At 40.5% G+C, this 25,998-nt stretch overlaps 1 protein-coding gene across 1 annotated transcript in view; it reads left to right on the top strand.

Annotated features, from left to right (window-relative positions):
• Positions 1–25,998, top strand: part of LOC141332929 (NACHT, LRR and PYD domains-containing protein 3-like) — a 443,961-nt gene that overhangs the window by 392,380 nt on the left and 25,583 nt on the right. The window contains exons 6-8 of the mRNA XM_073837888.1: positions 11,569–11,736; positions 16,351–16,515; positions 25,737–25,910. Coding sequence (XP_073693989.1) covers positions 11,569–11,736; positions 16,351–16,515; positions 25,737–25,910 — 507 coding nt within the window. The remainder of the gene's footprint in view (positions 1–11,568; positions 11,737–16,350; positions 16,516–25,736; positions 25,911–25,998) is intronic.

The following is a 25,998-nucleotide window of genomic DNA, read 5'->3' as shown; positions in this document are numbered from 1 at the left end:
GAGATATCAAAAATCTCCTCGCAATTTAGCGTCCCCAATGTCTTGAGATCATGCTGACCGAGTTTGGTGACAATCCAATGGAATTCCTGGGAGGAGTACGTTAAATTCCAGAGCATGCGCTTTTTAAACAGCCCTAAATATCTCACTTCCTGTTGCGTGGAGCCTATGACATAGAGTACAAAAGTTGTTCAGCTCGGTGAGTTCTATATGTGTACCGAGTTTCATATCAATACGTGCAAGTATGTGTGCGCAGTACATCAAGTTTTCAAACTGTGTTCCAGGGGGCGCTGTAGAGGCCCTGAACCACGCCCGGGTCCCAGCCTCTGTGGCGTCCTGATGGCCGCAGATTCCGACGTGTGTGCAAATTTTCAAGAGTTTTTGAGTATGTTAAGGCCCCCAAAAGTGCCCGGAAGGTGTAAAAAAATAAAAAAAAATAAAAAAATAAGAACCCTTAGAAGAACAATAGGGCCTTCGCCCTTTTGGGCTCGGGCCCTAATAAGAACCCTTAGAAGAACAATAGGGCCTTCGCCCTTTTGGGCTCGGGCCCTAATAAGAATCCTTAGAAGAACAATAGGGCCTTCGCCCTTTTGGGCTCGGGCCCTAATAATAATCCTTAGAAAAACAATAGGGCCTTCGCCCTTTTGGGCTCGGGCCCTAATAAGAACCCTTAGAAGAACAATAGGGCCTTCGCCCTTTTGGGCTCGGGCCCTAAAAATAAGAATCCTTAGAAGAACAATAGGGCCTTCGCCCTTTTGGGCTCGGGCCCTAATAAACAGAGCAATTCCAATAGGGTCCTCGCACTGCAGTGCTCGGGCCCTAATAATTAAAGCTGCAAGCAGCGATGACCGGGCCCTCGCCGTCTGTGCAGTCGCCATCCCGATAGCATCAGGAAAACGGTGCCTAGTTGGCACATGCATTCACAGTAACCCTTTGGACTAACCCTAACTGTCTCTCCTCCTCTCTGACTCTTTCTCTTACCACCCATCCCCCCCTCCTTACACTCAGCCACTTACCACACAAACACACACATAGAGTGCAGAGCAGAGTGAGATCAGATATTTTTTTTATTTTCTTTCATTCGTGGAGTTTTGTATAATTATGAAATGAACTGTGTTTGATCAGAATGAATAGTCATTTGTATGAAAAAAGTTTCAAAGAGTTAGGATGCTGCACTTTAAATATATAATAAATCATTGAAAACTGAAAATGGAAAATGAAATTCTAAGCACGCTATCTGACACAATATATACAATTTTGCCATCCAGTTTCATTTGTCAACATCAACTATATTAGTTAACATGAACAATAATTAAATAGTATTTATTAATGTTAATTAATATTAAGCTAAAAAAGTATTCATATATTGTTTAATGGTAAAAAAGTATATTTTAACATTAGTTTATGTACTGTGAATTAACATGAACATGAACACAGTTCATGTGGGTGTACAGCAATACACAAAGTGCTCTATAAATGCTTCTTTCTTTCAAAATCTCTTTCAAAATCAAGTTGAGTATTGTAATGGGGCGATATATATATATATAACTCATCTTAAAATGGTATAATTTTCAGATGTTTTGAACAGATAACAGCAAAGTTTGTCTTGAAATTGTTAATTAAAATTTTATATTCAATAAATAACACTATGAAAATAAATTTCTATCAATGAAGATAAATCGCTCATGCTAAAAAGCTGTATTTTTCTTAATCTTTTGCTATGTGACTGAATAGGACAAGTTCATCGTACGGTCCAGTAAAAAATAAATAAAAAAACAACAACTGCAAAATACAAACAATGAAAGAGTTAGTGACCCTTTATATTTTCTCAAAGATCAGACTCTCAAAGTTCAGACATATTTATGTAGATTAAACTACAGCAATGTGCATCTTCCTCAAAGATGGTCTTAAGCAAAACAGCATGTTCCACTGGTCTCTCTCCCTTTCACCCTTCCCCCCACTCTTCTAGTGACTGAACACAGACAGTAAGCCCAGTGACAGCAGGTTACTGATTTCTTTTTTTAATTTTCTTTAATTCATAGAAGCTTGAATAATTATGATATTACCAGCACTTGCTCACAATGATTAGATCTCTGTGTGAAAAAAGTTTTAAAGAGTTTGGATGCTGCACTTTAAAGATATAAAAAATGAGGGTTATGTTTTTTACTACATCTTTAAAAAATCACCACGTGAACACCGTTCAAGATATCCCAAATCCGCTCGCAATTTAACATCTTCAGAATCTTCTCTTCATGTTAAAAAAGTTTGGTGTGAATACCTTGTTGTTTTTAGAAGGAGTGTGAATTTGTTTACAGCCTGATTTTTCCAAAAATCCAAATTCAAATCAAAATAGGCGGCTTCCTGTTGGTCGTAGCTAATGAGTTTGATTTAGAAAGTTGTCCAGATTGATGAGAACAATACATGTACAGAGTTTGGTGACTGTAGGAAAAACTAACCCCCCAACTTTTGTCAAAAGATGGCGCTATAGAGTGCCTGCTCCACACCCATTTATGGCCTTTTGCCAGTGTCTAACTATCATTAATATTGATGTGTGTGTTGAGTTTCATGAAATTCTAAGCATGTAATCTGCCTCGAAAAGACAGAAACCTAATTTTAAAGTTTGACACGTTGCCATGGCAACAAAATTTGATTTATCATCGACCCCTTTACATATTCTCATCGGTCGTGTTTTGACATTATTTTGATGAAGTTTGAAGAAAATCGAGTAAAATTAAGAGGCTGATTTCAAAGCATTTTGAAAATGACACACTTTCTGCCACCAGTTGGTGGCGCTATAAATTTGACACATAATAGTCACGTTTATGTAATCGCCATCATACAACGAACAAACTGGTGAAGTTTCATCAGAATCAGGCAATGTGTGCAACAGTTATTAGACACTTCCTGTTTCTCATTTCTCGCCATAAATTTGTCGCCTTGCCACGGCCAAACCGTTTGACATAACAAAAATCTGCACGCAATTTAGCATCCCCATTGTCTTGAGATAATGCTGACCGAGTTTGGAGTCAATCCCATGGAATTCCTGGGAGGAGTATTTCAAATTCCACAGCATGCGCTTTTTAGACTGCCCTAAATATCTCACTTCCTGTTGGGTGGAGCCCATGACATAGAGGACAACAGTTGTTTGGCTCAGTGAGATCTATATGTGTACCGAGTTTCATATGAATACGTGCAAGTATGTGTGCGCAGTACATCAAGATTTCAAACTGTGTTCCAGGGGGCACTGTAGAGGCCCTGTACCACGCCCGGGTCCCAGCCTCTGTGGCGTCCTGATGGCCGCAGATTCCGACGTGTGTGCAAATTTTCAAGAGTTTTTGAGTATGTTAAGACCCCCTTAAGTGCCCGGAAGGTTTAAAAAATAAAAAATAAAAAATAAGAATCCTTAGGAAAACAAGAGGGCCCTAATAATAATAAACGGAGCAATTCCAATAGGGTCCTCGCACCCATCGGTGCTCGGGCACCAAAAATGAGAATCCTTAGAAGAAAAATTTAAATTTAGATTTAAATACAACATGTAGTGCACGTATTTATGGGGGGTAGGAACTGTATGGCAGATTTTTACCACCGCCGGTGGTGCGGTGTTTTATATATAAATAAATGAGGCTTAAACATTATTCACAAACGTGCATGTTTATTTTAGCAATTGCGTCGGTGAACAAAACGCTAAAATAAATCAACGAAATAATAGGCTACATTTAAATAAGACAGTAGCCTAAATAAGTGTTAAATAGGCTATTAAACAAACATTCGTTGCAAAAATTCCTAACAACCTCGACAGCTCATCAGAATTACTGGCCGAGTTCTCTTTCTCTTCCCCATTGCACAGCTGCTGTTTTTAATAGCAAAGTAATTACATTTATTTTCGTTTATTTAGTTTATAAAGTTAATTTAGAAACATATTTGGAACACGTTTTGTTTGTGAAATTCAGGTTTTCATTTTTTAAAGTAACAACCGCAAGCGGCCTGCGGCAGACAGATCAATTTAGCCTTCTCAATCATCACGATTTAAATTAAAGTCCTTAGATATAAAAAAAACTTAAAGCATATCACAATAGTAGTTTAATCGTTTAACCTAGATAAATGTGTACTAATAGTCTTTCTCTGCTAATCGAAACGCATCACCTGACCACTCATTTACCGCGCAAGCCCGAGCCCGGCCCGAGCTCATGTAGAATGCTAAAAATTAAGACCAAAGATTTACAGCTCTACCCAGCAGTGTTTTTCTTGGCTTGTGCTGAGGTGAGTGGAGCTGGTGATGAACAAAAGATTAAACTACCAGTGCCTCGAATAAGGCTCGAATTTACTGCTGATTAGCCAAAGACAAATATATATAGTTAACCTGTTTTGCTAGCATGCATGCCTCATGAGCTACTAGACTAGCTAATGTGTAAGGGATAATCGCTATACATTATCCCGCATATTACATGGCTACCTACCAAATAAATAATTATTTTGACACAAAATATTAAAAGGGAGTTTATTGATTTAAGCCCGATTGTATTGCTTCCGCTAAAGAAAATAGTACACTCCGTCTCTACGGTTAGAATCCTGTGAATCCATAGCAACGCTCTTGTTTTTCATGGCAATGGTCTGTTATACTCCGCACAGCTGTGAAATGAAAGTGTTTTATGTCTATAGATTTTATTTGAGGCAAGGCTAAATTGATCAAACATGCTCAAATCATTGCCGCTGGCTGCTTGGTCGTTACTTTACTTTAAAACGAAAGCTTGAATTTAACAAACATAAAAGTTTTCTAACATATTTCTAAATTAACTTAAAGAAACGATACTGCCAGTGGCGTAGCGGACGGGCCCGCAGAGCACGCACTGCGGCGGGGCCCCACGTTGTGGGGGGCCCCCAAAAAATTGACTCGAATAAATAAAGCGTTTTTATAACGTGAACGTATAGGACTTTTATTTTGGTAGTAATTGCAGCCTACCATGTTTGGCGATTATGACCATATCCATTGTCCTTGTTATCCAATCACGATTAAGAATTTCAGCAACTGTTTAGAGAGTGAAGCTTATGAGCGCAAAATGAGTAAAAGAAAATATGTCAGCGGAGCTCAAAAACGGACTAACCAACACCGAAAAGGGCAATTCAATGCAAAACTACCGAAAATTTCATCCATATTTCTTCCAAATCAGCGGGAAGGAGCTGCGAGAGCGAGCACGGGTAACGTTACTCAGGAGTTTTCTAGCAGTGTCATCACGGACATTACTGCTTCTAACGTGGGCGCGGCTGTGGTAAATGATACGCCAGACATGGACTGCTAAAAGCGGATCTCACGGTCCAGACAATGACTGTCACAGCACTGAAAATATTACAGAGGAGGCGACAGCAAGAAGTACACGGTATCCAACAGACAGAGCGAACTTTCCCGTTGATTTAACCGAGGCCAGTGTGAAGAGGGCCATACTTAACATGGGACCATGTAAACCAGAAGGACCCTATCCCCGAGACAAAAATGGCAGATATTTTTTGAAAGATTATTATTTAAAACGTTCTAAAATGGGAACGGTTCCTCGGAAATGGTTGTGTTACTCGCCAAACATTGACCGCGCCTACTGTGAGCCATGCTGGCTTTTTGCTGACAGGAGATGTCCATCACACCATCCGTCATGGACTGTGGGAATTAATGACTGGCAGGGTCTTTCAAAGAAAATAAAGAAACACGAATCTTCACATGCTCATATAGCAGCCTGCGTGACATATGATATGTGGAAAAACGACCTTACCATTGATGCGCAACTTGACAGCGAATACAAGTGTCAGGTTAATTTTTGGACTCAAGTGCTTACAAGAATTACTGACGTTACTCTGACTTTAGCCTCATGTAATCTGGCATTCAGAGGGCATAATGAAAAACTGAATGAACCAAACAACGGGAACTTTTTGTCAGTAATTGAATTGTTAGCTCAGTATGATCCAGTGCTCCGAGAGTTGTTGGATAAAAAAAGTCACGTCAATTATTTAAGCCCAGCAATTCAGAATGAACTGATTGCGTTGTTATCCAAAAGGGTGCATGACGAAATTGTGTCTGAAATAAAAGATGCAGAATTCTATTCGATCATAATGGACACTACTCAGGATATAAGCAAAGTTGATCAACTCAGTCAAATTTTCAGATACGTTAAAGTTCGAAAAGATGAAAATGATAATCCACTCGGGATTGATGTCACTGAGAGTTTTCTCGGATTTCAGAATATCACCGATCAAACTGCAGAGGGTCTCCAACAAAAAATCCTTGATCTTATCCAAAGTAAGGGTCTGTCACTTAAAAAATGCAGAGGCCAAGGATATGACGGAGCTAGTGTCATGAGTGGAATTTATTCTGGTGTGCAGAGACCGATCCTAAACATGGAGCCCAATGCTGTGTATATACATTGCGCAGCGCATAATTTGAATTAGGTGTTAAACGACGCGTGTCAGCATATCACGGCTATCAAGGAGTTCTATGATGTGGTCCAGAGACTTTATGTTTTCTTCAGCCAAAGCATCAAAAGGTGGGAAATGTTGGAAAATCAGCTTTCAAAGCCAACACTGAAAAGACTTTGTCCCACGCAATGGACATCCAGGGCCGATGCTATCCACGCACTACGTTTTCGTTATGCTGACATCCTAAAGGCATTAACCAAAATAGCTCTACAGTCAAAAAAAGCAGAGGAACGTACAGAGGCGTCCGGACTTATCAAACGATCGAAACATTTGAATTCGTAATGATGCTTGTATTTCAGGAGAGAGTTTTGGAAAATGTCAAAGTAGTTTCACAAGTATTGCAGAAGAAAGACATGGATCTTCTTCAAGCAGCTACCTTACTGGAAAATACCTGCAACAACTTATCACTGCTAAGAGACCAGTTTGACAACATAAAAAGCACCGCACAAGGCCTTGCTGCATCCTGGGGCATCAGCTGTCATTTCACGCAAAAACGAGCACGTATTGTGAAGCGCCACTTTGATGAAATCGCTGAGGACGAGCGTCTCACAGACCCTGAGAAAATGTTCAAAGTTGGTGTTTTTTATGCGTGCATTGACACAGCTGTTTCCCAGCTCAAACAACGTTTCAAAGGCTTGAATACAATAGCGAAACGATTCCGCTTCTTATGTCCAAGTGAACTCATACATGCAACTGATGATGAGTTGCGTGCTTGTGCCGAAACATTTGCAGTGACTTACAACGATGATATTTCCTCCGAATTTCCATCACAGTTGCTTTCGTTTCAAAGTTCCCTACATTCTGAGATAAAAAAACTTGAAATGGGCTCAATTAAAGATCTGGCAGAGCTGCTGATTCTGAAGCATACATCTATTCTACCAAGTGTCACGGATGTGGCTACAGCTCTGAAGCTTTTTTTAACCATCCCCGTCACAGTGGCAAGTGGCGAGAGATCTTTTTCTAAACTAAAACTAATAAAAACCTGCATGAGAAGCACAATGAGCCAGGACAGACTTTCTGAACTTGCGATACTCAGCATTGAAAGCCAGCACGCGCGTCAGATGGACATAACAGACATTGTCAAGGACTTTGCACAGAAAAATGCTAGGAGAAAGGGGCGCTTTGGAGGATTTTAAAGGTAATATATATTCATCTAATTATGCGGTGAGGGGCCCCGCCTCCACTCTTGCGGGTGGGCCAACGCAGTTTGCGCTACGCCACTGGATACTGCCTCTGCTTTTCTCTCTCATACAAGTTGTGCAGAATGCAACAGGCAAGTACAACTGTTGGCATGAATTTGTGGCCAGTGTCCAAATGTTTAGCTAGAACACACCACCTTGATTTCAGAAGGCCAAATGTATGCTCAGCCTCCACACATCTGCCACAGTGCGAGCTCAGTGGTGGTCAGCTTTGACCCTGTGGTCCAGTGTTTCACACTACGACATTGGGATGCAAGGTACTCTGTTCTGGTTGTGGTTGTTCAGTTCCACTGATAATTTTCTTTCTTTGGAGTATGTATCTCTAACAAAGATAGCCTTGTTAAATGTTAGGTCTATTATTAATAAAATGTTTTAAATTATTGATCTGATCTCTTCACACAGCCTAGATCTCTAAGGACTGTGGGTCAGGGTGGGGATGTTGCTACTATTTTTAGGAAGTGTTTTAAATCCAAGCCTGTCTCGGCAGTGAAGTTTGTTAACTTTGAGGTGCAAGTATTTAGAGTGAACTTGACTATGCCTGTTATTTTTGCACTTTTATACAGACCTCCCAAACATAAAGATTTCCTTTGGGAATTTCTATGATAACTCGTTGTAATAGTCTTGTTATCCTAGGTCATTTTAATTTTCATATTTGTTGTCCAGATAGGCCTCTAGTACAAGGTTATTTTAACTGTGTTGGATTCTTTTAACCTTACTCAGTCAGTAGTGGGCTGTACTCACATACAGGGCTATACACTTTAGTTGGTTTTGTCGTGGGGTACTCTGGTGTGTGAGCTGGCTGTAGAAAACTTGAGACAGGGGTAGCTGCAGCCTGGAGCAATGGGCGTGCCGAAAGGTAGGGGGCGTGCCAAAAGGTTTCTCATTGGTCTCACTTTTACTGTATTGGCCAATCAGCGTTAAACTTTTGTTCCACACTCCAGTCCAGCTGGTGGCGGTAACTTTTCAGTTGGTTTGCAAACCGCCAAACAAACTTTAAGAAGAAGAAGGCCAATCAGCATTAAGTAATTTCCTTTAGGCAAGAGAAGATTGCGGTGGTAAGTGTAATTCATCATATGTTTATCTATGCTTTATATGACGTAGTTATGTATATTACGATAGTTTGTTCTAATGCAAATTACTTTGCGTTATATCTCAAAGCTTTTAGTAATTAGTTTAACGTTACTGTTGTTGATCATTATAAGGTTGAAGACTACAAGTACAGTAGGTTAACATAATGTTTTAATATAAAAACAATGTAAAAAAATGTGTGCATGCATATATATATATATATATATATATATATATATAATGAATAAAAGCAATCAAATATAGTTTTTTATTCTGAAAGTCATCTTAAAATGTCACAGATGTACAATTTATTTATTATGGCAATATTAATAGAAATAATAAATAGAAAGTTTATTGCATTCATTCAGAGTTTTTTTTTTTACTTGTGTAGGTATTGTTAACTGTAAATCTGTCAGTCCAGAAGTGAGGAAAGAATACAGAGTGGAGTTTGAGCTCACCAGGTGTGCTTACTGTTGATACATCTACAAAAACACCTTTGGATACAGTGACAATGGAAAGAAGGGGATCTTCACAACCTTCTATTCAGACAAAGAGTTTGCTGGCTTCTGTTCAATGGACTGCTACTACAAAATGAATAAATGTTTTTGTTCACTTGAATTTAAAACAAAACTAAATAAAAAAAATTTGTGAATAAAGCTGTGTCTGTTTGCTAAATGAGTTGTCATTTAGCAGAAAGTTACTAAACACTTGACTCGTTTTTCAATTCTGTGGTGTTTTATTAACTAGTTTTCTGGATCGAGCAAAACATTGTTTTCAGGGTAATATATTACAATAGGTTTTGTTTGTTAAAATTAATGTATTAACTAACATTAACTGTGAACAATACATTTATTACAGCATTTTTAAGCTTTGTTAGCATTAGTTAATAAAAACACAGCTGTTCATTGTTGTTTGTTCACTTCACAGTGCTTTAATGTTAACAAATACAACTTTTAATTTACTTTAACCCAAGAACAGCTAGTGTGACTGTTAAGAGGCTTTTGTATCCTAAATATAGTTGTAATTTGTTTTTGATTAATGTACAAATCAAACAGGCTTTAAATTAACCAAAATAGAAATTTCAGAATATACAATTGCAAGTACATAAGGCAGACACAACTGTAAGGTGTGTATATATATATATATATATATATATAGTAGTAACCAAATTTGAGTTACAAAATCAAATAAAAAAATACTACAATAAAACAAATAATACAAATAAATAAATAATAAATAAAATACATTTGCATGACTTTGCAAAGGGGTTATAAAATATTATAATTCACTAAACTCAGTAAAAAAAAGCTAGTTTAATAGCCTTATTACTCGTAAGGGTACACAAAGATGAAGTTAGAATTTTGAGATCATTTATGAAGTGAGGAAAGGGAAATAGCGAAACTATAACCTAAACTTGCTGTGGTGATGACGTCAGTAACCCGCGCCATGCAGGCAGTTTTCACAAAGCCTTTTGGCACGCCCCTGCTTTTCGGCGAGACCAATGAGAAAACTTTTGGCACGCCCCATACCTTTTGCCACACCCTCACCTTTCGGCACGCCCATTGCTCCAGGCTGCAGTTATCCCTACTTGGAAAACATGTGGAAAATGTCATTTTGGGGTGTGTCTATAAAAGAGCTGTTTGGGGGTGTATCACTTTAAATCCAAATGAGCTACATATTTCTGCCTGGCCTTCAGAAGAGGGTGTAGCATATACATTTCTGCTTTGCATACCTACAGCAATAAACAGCTAGTAGAAGCAACATCTATGAACCAGAGTCAGACACCAATGAAGGAGAGACTTAGACAGAAAAAAACACCTATGAGAATGAACCAGGACATTCCAGAAAGGTCATTTAATACATTAATGTCCATGTAGAGTTTTTACAGCCCATTTGCAACGGATGAACAACACAAATACACTGATAATGTTTGCTGTGTGCTATAGCGAAATGACACATGCACACAAATGCTGTTAAAACGTTACCTAAGCGCTAAACCTGCCTTGTATTGCCCCTCATTCACAAAGCAGTCTGGAGAAAATGATTTGTTGCGGACATAAATGTATTTAGGTGGATTTTTAAGCACTTTACCTTCAAACATAAAAGTAATACACTGTGTCCTCAGTGTCTCAGATATGAAGAGAAAATAGACTCTTATGTTCAGTTTTACATCCAAACACAGAAGAATGGGATTGCTTACGAGACATTGTTGAGGTTTCAGCTGCTTGAGCATGGAGAAAATGGACAACAGTGGTGGACTGTCAGTCAGTGGCCATGGACGGGACCTAAACAATGTGTCATCACACTGATTTGAGAATCAAAACGGCAGGTCTAGTCAGACAGATTTGGTTTAATGGGGTTTCAAAAAGTGGGTGGATTTTTATCATTGTAGGGTGGTTGTGTTATTGATACCGGATCCAGACCTAGGGGGTGGTTAGGGGTAAACCTTTTTCTTTTTTCCCTTCTTTTAACCCATGCTGTATGATCATTTTCTCTACCCGTCACATTCACACACTGCCAACACACATTTATGTGTGCCCTTTGAATCTGTGAACTATTGATTTATTATTCATTGTTTATGTCAGAATTATTTAGAACAATCTACCCTCTATCAACATTCTTTGTGAAATTATGCAATCTCAGCACTGTTTACAGAACTTAAAATTTTACTTATGCTCTTTTACTATATTGCACCATGTATTTCTTTGTTGATATAAATGGAACTCTTATCATATCCATCCAACTGTATCACTACAGAAAAAGGTTTATGCAAGTCAAATGTGCTTTAGATTGTAAACACTACCTGATAAACACATTAATGTTGTTTGTTTTGTTCTCCAAACAGGTTTTGTGGGTGTAATCTCACTGCTAAGTCCTGTCGAAGTTTGTCTTCAGCTCTTCAGTCATCAAATTGTGTCCTGAGAGAGCTGGACATGAGTAATAATTACCTGCAGGATTCAGGTGTGAAGCTTCTTTCTGGTGTACTGAGGCGCTGTAAACTGGAGATACTAAGGTAAATGGTTTTCCATAAAAAAAAAAAAAAAAGATTACATCTGATTACTTTTTGATTACTTTTAAGTTTCTAATGGATATTTTCAACTAAATAATTTTCAAGCATTTATACCAAGCAGGTGTGACCTTACAGTAGCACTCTGTTTACTGTTAGAATTTCAAAATCTTTATATTTATTTCAAAATAGCTCGATTTTGCAAGACAAACTGGGACAAACTAATTGAGAGATTTGTCCACTAGGTGGCACGTTAGGTCAACATCGATCATTAGAGAAAGGTTTCAAGCCCTCGAGAAAAATAGATTTATATTTTTCGAAAATAAACTAAACTGCAGTGGATTTTCATCCTTCAAATCATTAGTCAGGTTTCAGCTGAAAATCACGCAGTAGTCTAAACACTGATTTTACAAATGACACTCAAAATTAAAATGGGTTAATGTGATAAAATCGCTTTGGCCAGAGGAGTCTGTTGGTGCCCTGAATTTCACAAATCGATAACTTTGTGAGTCATAACGTATGCTACAATGCCAAAAAAAACTAAGTTATATTAGATCTGACATTACCAACCTTATTCAAGGAGAAAAAATGCGAGCTATATATTTTTTGTGAAAGGGTTCATAAATACAAGTGTGTCTGGTAAAGGCAGCTAGCAGGCTAGCTAATTTGTTATGAATGTTTTTAATATTGGTCTCGCATACACAAAGGGGACGATGAATGCGCTGGCGCATTTTGGTGGATTTTTTTCACATAGCACCTATAGTAAATCGACTTAAAACTACTCCGTCGCTTTTTATTATACAGGAAATAGTAATATATCATTCGAAGTGAAAGGGTCTATTTTTATTTCTGTACACTCACAATAATGACAAAAAACATTTGCTTTTATAAAATAAAGAAAGGCTAGGTTACATACCTGCAGATGCTTCCTCAGGTTCGACATTGAAGCCTTTGATGTCAAAAGTATTTTAACAGCTGGCAAACAAATTTTGCACTGAACTGTTATATTTGTGCCCTTCTCGGATTTCAGGGTGAAATTATTTTTACATTTCCAGCAATGAAATGCATTTTTATCACTCGCCATGGTGGCAGCTCTCAGACTGGTTGTAGTAGCCTAAAGCTTTCAGCGGCAAAGAGGATTAACGTAATTGGCAGACGTGGTGCGCCGTAAATTCAAACCAGAAAACCAATCAAAAGCATCAGAATAGCACCGCTTTAATAAATGGCCTTAGCAGAAGGTATCGTGCATATCAAAAACAGGCAAAGCAACAGATTAATATTATTCAACATATCCCAGATTTTTTAAGAAAATTTTTAGATGTAACCCCATTTGTAATCTTTAACATTTTCATAAGTAAGTGTAATTTAATTAAACATTTTTTCTCAGCAACTGTAACGAATTACTGTTACATTTATTTTGTAATTAAATTACATAACGCCATTACATGTAACTAGTTACTCCCCAACACTGTGCATATATATATATATATATATATATATATATATATATTTACACACACACACACACACACTCGGGTGCTGGCCATATAATTAGAATATCTTCAAAAAGTTGATTTATTTCACTAATTCCATTCAAGAAGTGAAACTTGTATAATGTATACATTCATTCCACACAGACTGATATATTTCAAGTGTTTATTTCTTTTAATTTTGATGATTATAACTGACAACTAATGAAAACCCCAATTCAGTATCTCAGAAAATTAGAATATTGTGAAAAGGTTCAATATTGAAAACACCTTGTGACACACTCTAATCAGCTAATTAACTCAAAACACCTGCAAAGGCCTTTAAATGGTCTCTCAGTCTAGTTCTATGGGCTACACAATCATGGGGAAGACTGCTGATTTGACAGTTTTCCAAAAGACGACCATTGACACCTTGCACAAGGAGGGCAAGACACAAAAGGTCATTGCAAAAGAAGCTGGCTGTTCACAGAGCTCTGTGTCCAAGCACATTAATAGAGAGGCGAAGGGAAGGAACAGATGTGGTAGAAAAAAAGTATACAAGCAATAGGGATAACCGCACCCTGGAGACAATTGTGAAACAAAACCCATTCAAAAATGTGGGGGAGATTCACAAAGAGTGGACTGCAGCTGGAGTCAGTGCTTCAAGAACCACTACGCACAGACATATGCAAGACATGGGTTTCAGCTGTTGCATTCATTGTGTCAAACCACTCTTGAACAACAGACAGCGTCAGAAGCGTCTTGCCTCGGCTAAAGACAAAAAGGACTGGACTGCTGCTGAGTGGTTCAAAGTTATGTTCTCTGATGAAAGTCAATTTTGCACTTCCTTTGGAAATCAGGGTCTCAGAGTCTTGAGGAAAAGTGGAGAGGCACAGAATCCACGTTGCTTGAGGTCCAGTGTAAAGTTTCCACAGTCAGTGATGGTTTGATGTCATCTGCTGGTGTTGGTCCACTGTGTTTTCTGAGGTCCAAGGTCAACGCAGCTGTATACCAGGATGTTTAGAGCACTTCATGCTTCCTGCTGCTGACCAACTTTATGGAGATGCAGATTTCATTTTCCAACATAGAAAATAGAAAATCTATGGGGTATTGTGAGGAGGACGATGCGATATGCCAGACCCAACAATGCAGAAGAGCTGAAGGCCACTATCAGAGCAACCTGGGCTCTCATAACACCTGAGCAGTGCCACAGACTGATCGACTCAATGCCACGCCGCATTGCTGCAGTAAGTCAGGCAAAAGGAGCCCCAACTAAGTATTGAGTGCTGTACATGCTCATACTTTTCATGCTCATACTTTTCAGTTGGCCAAGATTTCTAAAAATCCTTTCTTTGTATTGGTCTTAAGTAATATTCTTTTTAACACTTGAAATATATCAGTCTGTGTGGAATGAATGTATACATTAAAGAAGTTTCGCTTCTTGAATGAAATTAGTGAAATAAATCAACTTTTTGAAGATATTCTAATTATATGACCAGCACCTGTATATGCAGTGAGTAATTTGATACCCTGCTGATTTTGTATGTTTGCCCACTGACAAAGAAATTATCAGTCTGTAATTTAATGGTAGGTTTATTTAAACTTTGAGAGACAGAATAACAACAAAAAATCCAGAAAAAAACATTTCAAAAAAGTAATAAATTGATTTGCATTTTAATGAGTGAAATAAATATTTGTTCCCCTATCAATCAGCAAGATTTCTGTCTCCCAGGTATCTTTTATACAGGTAACAAGATTAGGAGCATCCCCTTTAAGAGAGTGCTCCTAATCTAATTGCATATTTGACTGGAGTCAATTGTTTCATTTTTGATAATAATGCAATGAAACATGCCAAATTGTGTGGTCATAATTTTTGCCCATACTTTCATGCAAGGAAAATATGAACTCATGCAAAAACAAGAGAGGACCAACGAAATATTGATAACTGATTATGTTGTAGTCAGTGTCAGTGTTGTCAATTTAATGATTTTGTCATTAGATTTAGTGACTTTCTCACCTCTTTTGAAACTTTATTCAAAAGCCTAGCAACAAAATCAATTTCTTGGACAAACCTTATTAGATTACAACACTCTGATATATTTATATAGATCAGTGAACTTGCCATTTTTGACCTCATCCTCATCAGCTACATTTAGCAACTGTTTTAGCTATTTTTAATTGAAAGCAGTTAGCAACACTGTTTTATCAATTCCATACCATCATATAACTTGTCATTTGTTCATTTGAAAAAGTGTGTGTCTCCTCCTCTTTGCTGCCATCTGCCATATTCACACACTGCCAACACACATTTGCCAAACACCATGTAAAAGTGGATTTTGCGTAATCGTTGCCCTTTGAATCTGTGAACTGTTGATTTATTACCAATTGTTTATATCAGAATTATTTAAAACAATCTACCCTCTTTCAATGTTCTTCATGAAATTATGCAATCTCAGCACTGTTTACATCGTAAACTGTATATCAGGGCTGCTCAACCCTGTTCCTGGAGATCTACCTACCTGCAGACTTTTGTTCCAGCCCTGCTCCAACACAGCTGTCTGTAATTATCAAGTGCTACTTAAGAGGTTAATTAGCTGGTTCAGGTGTATTTGTTTAGGGTTGGAGCTGAACTCTGTAGGATAGTAGATCTCCAGGAACAGGGTTGAGCAGCCCTGCTGTATATGATTGTATATTGTGATGAAAATGTTTTTGGAGACTGAATGATGTCTGTTGCCTGATGACTGACCATCAGTGTAGAGTTTGTGCATGTATGGAGACAAACGATTGTTTTTGAAGGCTGATTGCTGCCTGAATTGCCCATAAATGTAGCATTTGTTAATGTAGCAATGTAACATCAGTTTATGTAAGGAGACAAAGGTTGGCTTTTGTAGGCTAATTACCTTGTGAATGACTGCTAATCAATGTGGTTTCCTTGTATTTACAACAAGAAGGACTTGTGAATATTTTAAAACACAGCTGAAGTATTTTATCTTTAACTACTGATTTCATAAAGAAAGAACTTAGAATTTACTTATGCTCTTTTACTACATTGTGTCATGTATTTCCTTGTTGATATAAATGGAACTCAGTTTCAGATTATCAACACTACCTGATAAACACATTAATGATGTTTGTTTTGTTCTCCAAACAGGCTTTGTGGGTGTAATATCACTGATCAATCCTGTCAAAGTTTGTCTTCAGTTCTTCAGTCATCAAATTGTGTCCTGAGAGAGCTGGACCTGAGTAATAATGACTTGCATTCAGGAGTGAAGCTTCTTTTTTATAGACTGAAGAGCTGTAAGCTGGAGATACTAAGGTAAATGGTTTTCTACATAATATATATATATATATGCAGTGAAGGAAAAAAATATTTGATCCCCTGCTGATTTTGTACATTTCCCCACTAACAAAGAAATGATCAGTCTATAATTTAATGGTAGGTTTATTTGAATAGTAAGAGACAGAACAACAAAAAAACGCTTAAATAATTTACGAACTGACACATAGTCTTTACTTTGAGAGGCTTTATATATATATATATATATTGTGACGAGTCGGCTGCCTCCCCCCTAATATCATCACCACCCCGTCCCTTATTCGCCGCCCTTCTCCAGGCTCCCGACGGGAGTGGGTGTGTATGGGAGAGGAGGGGCGCGGAAACATCCCGGGCTGGCGGCGTGTGATGAGGAACACGTGAATGGAATGAAGCCTCATCACCGCCGCTGTTTAAATGCCGAGCGCGCCTCTCCTCAGGAGACTGGTCTCTCCCTCGTGCAAGCACGCTGGTGTCCTCGCGGGGTCCAGGAAGGGGTGAAGAGGGAACCAGCGCCACCAGATGACGAGATGCCGGACCCGCGGTCAGGCCGAGGACCGCACCCGCGATGGCCGACGGGCCAGGATGCCGGGCCGTAGAATTCCCTGCAGGAAGCACCGCGGAGGCGCAGGAGGACGAAGCCGCAGGAAGATGCCGCCACCCCTAGCGCCCCGGTCTCAAGTGGGGAGTGCGTGCGGCCGCCGGACTCCGCCCCTTTCCTGGACCCTTCCCTACTGAACACTGCCCCTCCTTCACGGAACCCCAGCACTCGAGGACACCAGACCCCCTTTTTATTTGGACACTTTATTTCTCCTTTGGACACTTTTCCTTTCATTTTCTGTTTAATAAAAGCCTCTCCGAGGCCTGACGCCACACCCACTGTGTCTGTCGTTCGTCCCTCCCGCCACAATATATATATAAATATATATATTAGGGCCGGGACTTTAACGCGTTAATTTAGATTAATTAATTACACAAAAATAACGCGTTAAATTTTTTTAACGCATTTTAATCGCACTTAGTTTTGCACCGCGGAACGTTTCTCACTGGATGACAAGCCAAAGCTGTGTCTGTCCTAAATAGTATTGTATGTCCCAAATCGTAGCGTGTTTAAAAAGTATTCCAAAGATTCCCGGATGGTCTACTACTTAACGATCAATGCACACTCTTAACGGCTAATATTGCCCGCAACACACTGCGCCGTGAACGAGGATTCGATTAGAACTACAAACACGCATAAAAAGTGTTAAACTACAAACATGGAGGATATGAGCGACCAACGGACAGGTAGAGAAAGGGGTTTAAGTGATAAATAATCAGTGTGTAACCTGATAAAAAATATTTTTTAAATGTTATCCACGTTATATTCCATGTGCAGCAACATTTATAATGATAGGTTTGGTCATTAATGTTTAAATGCATAATTAAGCAAACACAAGAGCAGAGTTCTCGGCATGAAAGACTCGTTAAAGAACGTGCCTCTTAATTTCTCTCTAATACCAAAGAACTTATACTGACAAGAAGTGAAAGTCAATAGAACGTTCCATTGCAACAGCGCCGCCCAGTAGCAGCCCTACGCTTCCGCCATTTTGGAGTGAAAGCCACTCGGCAGTCCACTACCTCCATGCTGTCGCTGTGGCATATATCAGCTGCTTTGTTTTAAAAAAAAAAAAAGTACTTTAAAGCTAAAATACACAGCCTGAATCATGATAACATTTTTAAATATTTTTTTTTACTCCTTTCCGTTTATTTCTTAAGAATTTTTGTGTTATATTAGGCTACTTCGGTTAATTATTAAAACATAACTCATTTGTTATTAAAAGGATTTTTGTATGTTTTGTATGTACCCTAACCTTTGTTATTAATGCTATTAAAAAAATATGACAACACAAAATAACGTATATTATCAAAAACAGACTTTGTCTTTCATTTATTTTTCGCGAAATCTTTGCTCTAGCATTATAAACGCTGAACTAATACCAACATATATAATTAAATTAGGACATGCATCAGAAAATTGGGAATGTTAGACAATACATATACGACAGGAATATAACAGCTTAACAGTTAACTGTTTTTGCAGTGTTATCTTATATTTATGTCCGTTGAAGCATGACTAAAAACTCCAAAATTATTTAATTATTTAGTTGTGAAAGACACGGCAATACATCATGTTCTGTTAGATCATCGATATTTGTAGTGTGATCCATGGGTTTAACATGTACAATATAATGTATAAATACAATATATATTTCAGACCTATAATAGTAAATAATAATAGTAATAGTAAATGCATTAAGTTGCATGAAATAAAAATACAGCAGGCTGCCTCAAATGTAATGGTTGGATTCCACAATTGATAACATAAAACATATGTAATAATACAATACAACTTTTACTGTAGTAGTCATAACATTTACTGATGACTTCATTTGAGAAATTGTCTATTGCACTTCTGAATTGGCTGTGAAAATTTTGGGTGCGTAAGATATGATGAATTCTGATCCGTAAAATAAATCTAACAGTGTAGAGTGACTTTTTGCACTTTTTAAGGTCACACACTACCTCCCTGCAGTCATTGCATTCTTTTATTTCCACTTTGACTTCTATTTCGTTGTCGTTCTGTCTGCTTCTGTGCTGTTGTCCAGTTGGAATTTTCACTCCAGAATGGCGGCCGCGCTACCGAAGCGCCACCTAGTGGCTGTTACCAAAACAGCAACAGAGTTTCGCCTCTTGGTATTCTATACTCTTTGCTAATACGGTAGGAAATTAAATTAAACTAAATGTAGATAATGTTAACTGTGATGATTGACAGGGCAGTTTAAACAGTGACAGGATTCAGGTAACTAAGCAACAGAGCGTCTGTTAAAGAAGCAGTTATGACAAAGTAGTATGTCCCAAAGCTTGCCTACTATTCTGCTACATTTTTTTTTTTATTGTTTCAATGCCACAAGAACAAGAGGTATTACATATTCATGTCAAATTAACATTAGCTGCCAGAGAAAAAGAAGAAACAAAATAGAAAGAAAAAATAAAAATAACATTACATAAACTTCAATGATTTTAGAGCATTACTGTCACGTATCTAGGTCTATCCTGTCATCATGAACTCTTGCACCACACTTCATGGACTTCATTCCCCACAAGCCACTGCACTAATCACTGCATTCACCTGCTCTCACTTTACTAATTACCGCTCACAGCTGCACCTCATCACACTGACTACATTTAAGCCACTCACACACACAGCCACCTTGCGAAGTCTTACCGTTCCCTATGGTCGTAATTCCGAGCGTTTTTCCTTGTGTTGGTTTCTCTGTGTATGACTCTGGACTGTGTACCCCGTTGACGATTCCTGCTACCTGCCATTGCGACCATTGCCTGTGTATCGAACTGTTTCCTGGATTTCCTACGTTGTTCCTGTTTTCCGGTGATTATTCCTGCCTGTTGACTATTCTCAATAAATGCTGCAAATGGATCCGCACGTCTCAGTCTGACTCCCTGTGACAGAAGACTTCGCCATTACAAGAATCCAGCAGCGAGTATGATGTCATCCGGTTCCAGCACGAACTCCACGGTACAGATCATGCTTCTCAAGCAGGGTGAGCGGACAATTGAGGATTATGCTATGGCCTTCATTGAATTGGCTAATCAGTCTACGATGGATGAGCAGTGCCTGATGATTTTCTTTCGGGGAGGACTCTTAGAGCCATTAGCTTCACTCATGCCCATGTTCGAACCTGGCTGGACTTTACAAACGTACATTGACTTTGCTCTGCAAATGAGTGGCTCTCCTTTTACTGTGGGAATTCAAGAAGAAGAAGACGACAACAATGTCCCCACAGTAAACTCCAGCTCAGAGCCACCACACAAGATGGCCGCTAGCCCAGAACCACAGCACCCACATTTTACCACGGCTTGGCAAAGGTTAATGTCTAGCGTGGAGGACCCACCGCTGCTGTCGGCTCGATCAGCTGGTCTCCCAACCAGCCTCCCAGAGCCTCCGCTGGTTCCGCCCAGCCTTCCAGAGTCTCCGCTGGTCCCGCCCGGCCTTCCAGAGCCTCCGCTGGTTCCGCCCGGCCTTCCAGAGCCTCCGCTGGTCCCGCCCGGCCTTCCAGAGCCTCCGCTGGTTCCGCCCGGCCTTCCAGAGCCTCCGCTGGTTCCGCCCGGCCTTCCAGAGTCTCCGCTGGTCCCGCCCGGCCTTCCAGAGCCTCCGCTGGTCCCGCCCGGCCTTCCAGAGCCTTCGCTGGTTCCGCCCGGCCTTCCAGAGCCTCCGCTGGTCCCGCCCGGCCTTCCAGAGTCTCCGCTGGTCCCGCCCGGCCTTCCAGAGTCTCCGCTGGTCCCGCCTGGCCTTCCAGAGCCTCCGCTGGTCCCGCCCGGCCTTCCAGAGCCTCCGCTGGTCCCGCCCGGCCCTCCAGAGTCTCCGCTGGCCCCGCCCGGCCTTCCAGAGTCTCCGCTGGTTCCGCCCGGCCTTCCAGAGTCTCCGCTGGTTCCGCCCGGCCTTCCAGAGTCTCCGCTGGTCCTGCCCGGCCTTCCAGAGTCTCCGCTGGTCTCGCCCGGCCTTCCAGAGCCTCCGCTGGTTCCGCCCAGCTTTCCAGAGCCTCCGCTGGTTCCTTCCAGTCATCCTGAGATTCCTGTCTGCCCGGTTCTGGTCACAGAGCTCATGCATGGACTGTTCCCACCCACCCTCCCTGCTGCTCCAGTCCCGCCACCTCTGTCTCCTGACAGTCCCTCTGCTCACCCACATCCCACCTTCGGTGCAGAGGACTTGCCGTGGGACTGCCAGTCTCCATCGGTGTCCAGACTGAAGGATCCCTCACCATCACCTCCAGTCTCAGAGTCCTGGACTCTACCTCGGCCCTCCGACCCTGCGGCTCCACCCCGGCTCTGTGCTCCCTCGTCTCCGTTGTCGGCCGTCGGCCCACCAGCTCCTCCGGGCTCCATCGTCTCTCTGGCTCCGCCCCGGTCAGTCGTCGCCCCACCTTCGCCTCTGGACTCTACTCCTCCGGCTGCGCCTCGTCACTCCGTCCTGCCGGCTCTGTGGACCTCCTTCCTCCCGTGGGCACAGCCTCGATCCTCTGTCACTCCGGCTCCACTGTGTACCTCTGGACCTCCATCTCCGCCGGGGTCACCAGAGCCTTGGGTTCCGCCTTGGCCCTCCAGATCCTCGGTGTCACCTAGGACCATCGACTCTCCGGTTCCGCCTCGGGCTCCACTGGCTCCACCTCCATCGGTCGGCCCCATGGAGGAGCCAACCCTTCCTCCGCCATGGCTTCTCCCTCCGTCGGCTCCGCCTCAGTTCGTGGTTCCAGTACCCCTACATGGACCTGGCCCTCCATCCCTCCCCCTGTTCCGCCTCCGCTCCACCACCCTCCAGGTTGTATTAGGTGGTTAGAGCGTCTGGAAGCCGCTCCTTGGGGAGGGGCTCTGTCACGTATCTAGGTCTATCCTGTCATCATGAACTCTTGCACCACACTTCATGGACTTCATTCCCCACAAGCCACTGCACTAATCACTGCATTCACCTGCTCTCACTTTACTAATTACCGCTCACAGCTGCATCTCATCACACTGACTACATTTAAGCCACTCACACACACAGCCACCTTGCGAAGTCTTACCGTTCCCTATGGTCGTAATTCCGAGCGTTTTCCCTTGTGTTGGTTTCTCTGTGTATGACTCTGGACTGTGTACCCCGTTGACGATTCCTGCTACCTGCCATTGCGACCATTGCCTGTGTATCGAACTGTTTCCTGGATTTCCTACGTTGTTCCTGTTTTCCGGTGATTATTCCTGTCTGTTGACTATTCTCAATAAATGCTGCAAATGGATCCGCACGTCTCAGTCTGACTCCCTGTGACAATTACATGTTTTCAGTGCTTTTTTGTTTTTTGTTTGTTCCAAGAGATTTGCATACAATTTAAAGTCGTTAATAAAATTAGAAAAATTTGGTTTACACTGAGCCCACTTTTTCTTATGTATATGGAATTTTCCTAATAAAACAAACAAATGTATAATATGTTGTTCTTTACAATTCAATCTTTCATTTTCTGTATAAAAAAGCACATCAAATATACAAATTTCTATCATACATTCCATTTTTCTGTTAATAAGTTTGTTAAAAAAAAAAAAACTATTCTGCTACATACTCAAAAGTATGTACTTTTCTTCACAAAAAGAGTACATACTTATAGGCTATAGTATAAGTAGGCGAATTGGGACGCAGCAAAACAAACCACAGTGAACATGGACAAAAAAGCTGATGGGACCGCTTTGGTTGGCCCTGTGGATGGGAAATTTTGTTATAAAAACGAATGAAAGGAAGCGTCGATAAGAGCATGGTTGTGTGCAAGCTATGCAACAAGGAATTCGCATCTCACCGCAGCACATCGAGCCTATTGCTACACTTAATGGCAATATTGCACTGGTCTGTTGGACTTTGGTTGAACAAAAATAAACAATATTTTGTTGCTTAAGCTTATGTTTTCAGTCATTATTCAATGGTATACTAAAAATCCATGTAAAAATCTTACTTCTCACTGTTCTCAGGTCAAATATTTATATGCGATTAATTTCGATTAATTAATTACAAAGCCTCTAATTAATTGGATTAAATTTTTTAATCGAGTCCCGGCCCTAATATATATATATATATATATATATATATATATATATATATATATATATATATATATATATATATACACACAGAGTATCTCACAATTCCTCACATTTCAGCAACCATTTCAGTATATCTACTCAAGGGACTATACTCTAAAATATATCCAAGTTTAATTTCTATAGTAATCAATGTGCAGCTTGTATAGCAGTATAGATTTACTGTCCATTGGAAATAACTCAATATACAGCCATTATTGTCAAAATAGCTGGCAACAAAAGTGAGTAAGACCTGCACAAGAAAAAATAAATGAATAAAAAAATTAAAAAAAAGACTGTATAAAGCATGATTTACAATTCAGATGCAGGTTTCACAAAACAAAAAGATTTAATAAATCATAAACTTCACATTTCAGCCTTCAAGAGTCAAAAGTTTCAATTCTTATATTAATTTTAAACAATTATTATTAATCAAGTATTATAATAATTAAATAACATATACATTTTACTGCCTTAATTGTTTACATTTGTATAACACATTATCTTGTCGATCCATCAGTTCACATTTTCAGTTTACAACTTTACAACGTGTTTGCAGCTTAAAACCATGGATTGATTTTAACATTGGTCTTTTTGACAACAGCAGACGTACGGGCTGATTGAAAATGGCAGCAATGGCTAACACAAAATACGTTTCTTCTATGTTCAGGCCACAAGAGAAATATTAGGGGGTAAATTAATATCAGCATATGAAGTAGATTCATCTCTCTTTGTCTCTGAGAGAATGTGCGCCATTAATGCAGCGTCAGATGTTGAAAGCGCTGTCAGTTTTTACTTTCGCTTTCACATATTGTGCAGTTTTCACGTTGCCTGTGTGATATCCATTGGCTCACCTTCATGGTTTAAAACATAAATATTTATAAAAATACAGTATATAGAAAAAAACTTATCTTTAAAATATTGTGAGGTAACCCCAACGTAATGCCATTGTTTTTCACTCACTGAAAGCTACATCTGTCTGCTCGCAATGCGTCAATCTCTGCTCTCATGACTGCATGCACGACTGCACCCAAACGCTGACCCTGATGTGCTTGATATGAATTTTATTTATTAGAAATTAGCGTTTGGTATTTTTTTATTTCATTATGTCTGCATGGACACATCTCGGGGTCCGGATTCGGACCGGAGTCCGCCAGTTGATGACCCCAGCACTACGACGTTACATATGGGAACAGACCTATGCAAAACGCCACAATCCCAAAGCCACGTTACGTATGAGGACCAAATGCTGGCAGGCAAGTATTTCAGGACAAATGGTCTCATTACGTACCCTTCCCAATGCCCTGTAGGCCAGAAAAGGGGCCCACTAGGGGTGCCAGTTGTTACTGAAGCAGCCGTTGGGGGGTGGACCACATGTGGTTTAGGCATGTGGAATAGAAGAGAAAAATATATCTATTCAGCTATAGATATATAGATATATGGCGAAGTTGGTCGCCGCATGCAGTTCCTGCATCACACCCTAGTCAGAGCTACCCTCATGCAGCTGTTTTAGTGCCTTGGCTTGGTATACTGGCAGGGTAGCCATGGCATGCAGGGTGGTAGCAGCCTGGCCTGCGGCGCTGTAAGCCCCGGAGCGAGAGCTGACGAGAGGCCACAGGCCCCGGACGTGAGACGTGGACGACCACGCCAGGTGGCGGCGTCTTGCGGGCAGAGGTGCACCGCAACCGCACACTCAACCTGGGGAACCTCCGTGTACCCCCTGGCCGCGCCGCCATCGAGGGTAGCGAGGGGTGAGGGGTCCTAATCAGCTCCTTGTGCACCTCCGGGAAGAATGGCACCAGGATGAGTGCCACAAGAGGCGGGACCTCAACGTAGTCATCTCGCAATGAATGCACATTCCATCTATAAACGCTGCCTCAGCGTGCACTCTGCCCAGACATGTGAGGCAGCGATTATGTCCAATCATGAGGTAAGGAAACTACCACACCCAGAAACACACGGTCAGAAAGACATCCTGGAGGAAAGCTCTCGATGACCGTGTAGAAATTTGCCCTTTTAAGAATCCCGGTTTGCCCAGGGAGGAGCTCAGCACAGCTGTGCACTCAAACTTGCTGTTAGTGCAAGAATGCCGGCTGCTTTCTCTTCAGCTGGCTCGCGGGATCGCACTGACGGCGATGTCAGGATCTTTAATCTTCCCCCAGCAGCGCAGTGCGAGTCAGCGGTGAGTAGAGCAGACACTCTCTTCTCTTGTTTCTTTCTCTTCAAAGACAGCTCGTAAGCGAGGCTCCGAAGCGAAAATCTGAATGAGTGGATGCACGCCGCCCTCTTATATACCCGTATGTACGGGAGAGTGACTAAACATATTAAAATAATATCTACTCGAGTACTTCTAACTTTAATGTTACATTTATTTATTTAAATTATGGCTAAGAGTTGAACAATGTTTATATTTGGGTGAAACACAGCACTCATTACTGTCTCTTTTTAGTCAGATAACCAATTAATTAATAAAGTTTTCAGCTGGCTAAAAATGCTTTGGTGGACACATGACTTTAAAATCGAATGTCTGGTTGTCAAACTAATATCATGTGGGGTTGTTTTTGTAGGTTGTCTGGCTGTATGGTGACAGAGGAAGGCTGTGGTTATTTGTCTTCAGCTCTGAGTTCAAACCTCTCACTCCTGAGAGAGCTGGATCTGAGCTATAATCACCCAGGAAAATCAGGAGTCCAGTGGCTCTCTGAAAAACTGGAGGATCCAAACTGCTTACTGGACAAACTTAAGTATGTTGACCAAGATGAGTTTTTTTTATATTATTATTTCAACTTTTCAGTATAGACATGTAGCGGAGGCCAGTGGTAGGTGCTGGTA

Source organism: Garra rufa, chromosome 4 (assembly GCF_049309525.1).
Source record: "Garra rufa chromosome 4, GarRuf1.0, whole genome shotgun sequence".
NCBI classification, from domain to species: Eukaryota; Metazoa; Chordata; class Actinopteri; order Cypriniformes; family Cyprinidae; genus Garra; species Garra rufa.
The sequence above is the reverse complement of the archived record's forward strand: the minus strand, read 5'-3'. Positions and strand labels throughout refer to the sequence as shown.